This window comes from Capsicum annuum, chromosome 8 (genome assembly GCF_002878395.1).
Source record: "Capsicum annuum cultivar UCD-10X-F1 chromosome 8, UCD10Xv1.1, whole genome shotgun sequence".
NCBI classification, from domain to species: domain Eukaryota; kingdom Viridiplantae; phylum Streptophyta; class Magnoliopsida; order Solanales; family Solanaceae; genus Capsicum; species Capsicum annuum.
This window is the reverse complement of record NC_061118.1, coordinates 165326722-165332809: the sequence shown is the minus strand read 5'-3', so window position 1 is coordinate 165332809 and position 6088 is coordinate 165326722. Positions and strand designations below refer to the sequence as shown.

At 30.6% G+C, this 6088-nt stretch overlaps 1 protein-coding gene across 1 annotated transcript; it reads right to left on the bottom strand.

The window, feature by feature from the left end:
- Positions 1 to 217: 217 nt before the first annotated feature.
- On the bottom strand, positions 218 to 1217 carry LOC107840218. The gene is made up of 2 exons (XM_016684009.2): positions 841 to 1217; positions 218 to 730 (listed from the first exon to the last, which is right to left on the bottom strand). Exons 1-2 carry the CDS (start codon positions 1143 to 1145, stop codon positions 355 to 357), a joined length of 681 nt encoding a protein of 226 aa, XP_016539495.1. The 5' UTR covers positions 1146 to 1217; the 3' UTR covers positions 218 to 354.
- Positions 1218 to 6088: the final 4871 nt, after the last annotated feature.

The window sequence follows — 6088 nt, the reverse complement described above, 5'->3', positions numbered from 1 at the left end:
ACAGCACATATGGGTCCATTTTTTATGTTGTGGAATTGCTAATTACTAATTACTCACACGAATTTGAATTTTATAGTCTTAAAATAAAGATAACTTAAATATATTAAAATATCTTTTAATTTTTTGATCCATAATAACATATCATGCATGTGGAAGTAAAATTAAATAATTGCCAATAAGAATTAGCCTGTATGACTAATCCATGAAATATCACATATATAACTAAATCAACCCCTTATTCTTATTTTTATTATTATTGTTGCAACTATATTCTTCAACAAGACCATGACAAAAATAGCCTGTATTGGTACAAAAGTAAATAAATGATGTTCCTCATAATTTCTTTAAGTTAAGTTATGCGCGATATTTAGCTTTGTAATCACTCCAAAGTTGATCAACAGTCTTCCCTAGCAAATCAACAAAGAACTGATTACTATAACCACTTCTCATCTTTTTGTTAAGTTCTGCAACGAATCCATTTCTCAAGCTATTGCAGTAATCAAGAAATCGAGCAGTCACATCGTAGCCCTGGTCCCAACGGTCACCCTGACCTGGTTTCACCCAATGGCTTGGTCCAAGACCAGCTTTGAGCCTCACATAATCCGCAATTCCTTCAATTAATCCTCCAGGAGCCCCACCATTCCCATTCCACTGCCAAACATGGGTGCTCTCGTGGTATAATACCCCGGTGATCTCTCTCCTGACATCACCAGAGTAACCTTGTATATACCTGTAAAATGAAAGGCAAATCTAAAATTTAAATATAATCGATATCGTCACTTAATATACATATATGCATGCATTAACTGTTTATTTATTATTGAATTAATTTATTCGTACCTAGCGCTAACATGAATCTCATTGTTGATAGCGTAAGCTACTCCATCCATGTCATCGACAAACATGCTAACTTTTTGCACATTTTTACGGTCAGCAGGAGAATTCTGTTGGAAAGTATTCCATATGAAGGAAGTGGCAGCTGTAAGTGTTTGCTGACTATATTGAGCACCGATATCCCGGTCGAAACGGGCACCACCAGGGGTGTTTGAGGCCGTGTTGGTGACAGAGTAATCCACAGCTTGGATTTTTGGGGTGAATATTGCAAGGACGAATAAAGAAGAAATGAGGAAAATTTTGTGAGCCATTGCTAATTTGCTTTGTGAGTGATATGCATATGGTCTCTATAAGTAGACGATCATTTATATAGTGGTATTTTTACTCGGGAAGTGCTAAATGACCATAATTATTTTATTTAAATTTGATTACAATTATGAAAAGACTTACGTAAACTTTTGAATCTTTTCTCAAATAAATTTCCACATAAGATAAAAATATTAAAAAAATAATTAATTTATAGTGTGAACCCTACTGTGGCCGATTTTTCCTTTCCCTTTCCCAAACGTAAAAGCAGAAAAATTGGACCAAGTCAGTTGGAAAAGTAAAAGACAAGATCAAATATTTAAAAGCAGCCAGACTGAGAAATTAAATTTCCCAATTAGCACTACTTTTCTAGTAGGTCGAGTAATTAATGTTTTTGTCCCTACGATCTGTTTTTTATGGTTGTCATTTGTGCTCTTCATAAACAAAAAATATTTATTTTTACTCTTAATTTTGTAATTTATTTATTTTCGTCACATTGATTTCTCTCCACATTTATTTGAGTGAGCGTAAATTATTTTTTTTAAAAAATAAATTAATATATTGCAATTTTGCACAATGACAAATCACATTTTGAAGTACTTCCTTTTAATAATCATAACAAGATGGATGGGAGGACATAAATTCAATACTCTCTCAGGTTCAAAATAAATAATTTTTTACTTCAATATACATCAATTAAAAAAAAATTAGGACATAAATTAAACTTACTTTCCATATTTATCTTTATAGATATTATTAAAATACTCTTGAAATTTCAGCTACATTAAAATAAAGTTAGTTAATTCTCTTGAAACTCATAATCTAAAAAATATAAATGAAGGATAAAATTGAAAAAATAATTTCAACATATCTCTTAAAGAATAAACAATTTACTTATTTGGACATTAAAACGTAACGCAAAAATTTATTTATTTTGAGTTAGAGGGATTATAGATTACGTTTGTATGGACAGACAAACCATATGGAGTCAAACATGTCAAATTCTATAAAATCCATAACGGTGTCCAAGACTCCAAATTCCAAAATCTAGGTTAGGATTTTCCATAAAGAAATACTAAAACAAGCTTAAATAAGTAGGAGATGAGTAAACGGCCCTCTGGAGGCTCTGACTAGACCAGATAAGGGGAAATAGTCCACCGTGAGCTTATTAAAGAAGAACTATACTGTAGCTTGTTTGGTTAAGTTTTTCAGAGGTTAGAAGTGTTTAATTTTTTTAAAAAATTATTTATTTATAAAGAATAAGATGTCTTGCCAAGTTTTTGATAGAAACTAAGTGTGAAAATAATAAAAATGTAGCTTCCGTTGTTAGATTTTTTTTTTCTTTTTCAAATACACTTTTTCTTAAAAAGCACGTAGCGATTGGTGGATCGGAACACTAATTATTATTCAGAATTTCTTTTTAAATTTATTAGCCGAACCCAAATGACTTCCCACAAAAAGAAATATTTTGAAAAATGTTTTAAAATAAACGAATTTTTAGAAGATTGACCAAATAAGTAACCGTTTGACCATGAAAAGTTTTTATTTTTTGATGGAAAATTATTTTCACTTTAGTAAAAAAAGTGAAAACCGTATGTGTTTGGCTATGAGAATTTCAAATATAATTTTGAAATTATTTTTGGAAAAGTGTCACTTTTTTCACTCATACTTCTTTCACAAAATTTCAAAAACAATTTTAATTTATATTCATAGTCAAACACAACACCAACTCCAACTTCAACTTCAAGTCCAACTCCAACTCCAAAAAATTATAATTTTCATGGCCAAACAAAAGTTATTAATTATATTTTTCAAACCAACATTTCATTTCATTCCCGGACAAAACAGAAACTCACAATGCTTTGAATAACAAAATAATTATTTAAACTACAGTGTGAGATGATTTATTTATTTAATTTCATTACCTAATTATGTGTTCTATTATAGTAGCAGTTAACTTACAACCAATGCGGTTTAGCCGGCCGAAGTCTATGTAATTCTTCTTCTCGTCTTCTTTGGATAAAGCAACATGAATTTCTGGGATGACCATCCAAGTTATAGAAAAGAATCACTAAAGTTATTTTTATTTATTTATATTAATAGTCATGTAAAGTATGAAGTATATTTTAAAATGACATAAATGATGCCTTAAGTTTGAAATAGTCTAAAGCGTTCTCGAGTTTTCAAGTGTTTTAGGCTGGTGATGATCAGTAAAAATACTTTTTCAAGTCTAAAGTGTTATGAAATATATATAAAGTAAGAACAATAATAATAAATTGAAAGAAGAGGAGAAACTTCTATATTTATAACGAGGGATGAGAGATCATTAGATTGAGGATACAATGAACAAAACTCCTCTATTTACACGGGAAAATACTTCTAGTTTCAGACTAAAAGACAGATACTTCAAATCCTAATAGATATCAACTAGATCTTGATAGATCTTATTAGATCTTATCTATATTCTTGATAGACATTCACTATAATGTAAAAACATTTATACCACTCCCCCTTGAATGTTTAATTGATAGATAATGTGCCTCGTTAAAACCTAATTAGAAAAAACCCGGTGGAAAAAAAATCTAATGAAGGAAAAAGAGTACACATCTCTAACAATACGCATATAGGCTGTCTCATTAAAAACCTTACAAGGGAAAACCTAGTGGGATAAAACCTTGAAAGGGAAAAAGAGTATAACGCGTATTAACTCCTCCTAATGAGAACATTCTTAAGTCTTTGCATTCCGATCTTGTGCACCATCTTCTTGAAAGTTGCAATTGAAGGAGACTTGGTGAATAAATCAGCAACATTGTCACTTGAACGAATCTGTTGCATGTTAATATCATCAGTCTTTTGCAGCTTGTGTATGTAGAAAAGTTTTGATGAAGTGTGCTTTGCTCTATCTCCTTTTAAGAATCCTCTCTTGAGTTGTGCTATACATGCTGCATTATCTCTGTATAAAATTATGGAAACATTGTTATATTTCAAACAATATTTTTCTCGAATGAGATGTATCATGGACCTCAACCATACACTTTCTCGGCTTGCTTCATGAATAAATATTATCTCAGCATAGTTTGATGAAGTGGCTAGATAGACTGTTTTATATATCTCCAAGATATGACAGTATCCCCACATGTGAATGCATAACCTATTTGAAATCGAGCTTTATGCGGGTCAAATAAGTACCCAGCATCAGCATAGCCAACAAGATCGGGACTGCAAACTTTAGAATAAAATAAACTCATGTATTTTATCTCATTTTGATGTCTTTTAGTAAAAGCAGAAATATACCTTGCCAACGAATTGAATAAAAAGGCGATATCATGCCTTGTATTATTTACAAGATACAATAGTGCACCACCTGCACTAAGATATGGTACTTCATAACCAATCTAATTCGGTATATTTCTCATTTCAGCAAATAATCTATTGCTTTTAAAAACTCTCTAAGAGTTTTAATACTTTTCAAGCTATAAGCTTATACAATATAAATATTATACATAAGTTTCGAAACTTATATGCTTCAAACATTTTTAATTCTTAGAAATTTTTCATTTAAATTTTGTCAAGTGACAATATTTAACATTTTATGAGTGACGACTTCAAGTGTCTGGACTGCAAATCAAATAAGTTTTACACTAACCAAGATGCATCTTTTCATGTTACTTGATAATGTTTCTACGTCAGTATGCTTAAATAAACATAGAATTTGGATCTTTGTAATCCTTCACAATATTGCACTAATGTTTTATCAAAGGTATCATCGATGGTTTGTTATTTTGTATCGATTCGTAATGTGACATAACATTTTGAGATCTCATCACTTCATTATTTTCAGGTACCTAAACCTTTCATAAGGTTTCATGAAGTGTTATGTCATAGGCTCTTCAAGAGCACATTGCCTTCTTATTATGATTATTTGCTCCTTATCCTTTTTCAAGGATTATTTCATTTGGAACCGATTGATCTACCATACTTCACGCATGCATAGACTTTGTCTTTTAGGAACACAAAATAGGAGCACTTGCAGCTTAAATATGAAATGCTTTCAGCATTTGACTTGAATTATCTTTTGAATGAGGATTTGATGATAATTCCTAACATATTTCATAGCAGCTTATAATCTCCCTCTTATGTTAGAAAAACTAACATACATCCTCCATCTTCTTTGAGGAATCCATCTTTGTGTATCATAGTATATTCATTAATCATATACCGCACATCAAAACTATTAGATGGAATAGTTGGTTCCTGACCTTGAATCAATTGAAAGAGAAGAAATAATCATAATTTATTGGTCTAGTGCATATAAGTGTTATTGTATGCAACATATCATATTTCAGACCAATACATGAAACTCTGATCTCATTACCAATAGTTTAACTATTTATTGAAGGCATTCATTGTCAAACCATCATCATCAAGATGAATTGTCTTAATTAACAATCTGAAAGTTATGCTCTTCTTAACTCAATTTTGTTGAGCAAGCAACTTTATGAATGTCAAACTGCAGTGGTTGACAATAAATGTACATGTGGTTATCTTATATAGATCACATGACCGGTGAATGGACCCATATTTACCTTTTATATTTTTCAGATTTTAAGGGATCCAATCTCAATATTAGTTGGTCCAACCAACTTATCATGATAACAAGCGTCATAAACAATTCTTGAAGAATGTTCTAGTTCTTCATTATATGTTCAAGACTCAATAACACATTTTCGGAATATCACAATTGTTCATGTCTGAACTTTTATTCTAGTAAACTCCAAGTTTACCATGACATGTGTTTTTTGTTTTAGTAAATTTCACATTTACTATGACATGAATAAATTTTGAATTTACTATTTTAGAAGTAGATTTCAAAATAAATCTTCTCAATTATTCAATCTCTTTCGGAGGTGAGTTGTGATACAATCACAATCAAGTGCATATTTGCATT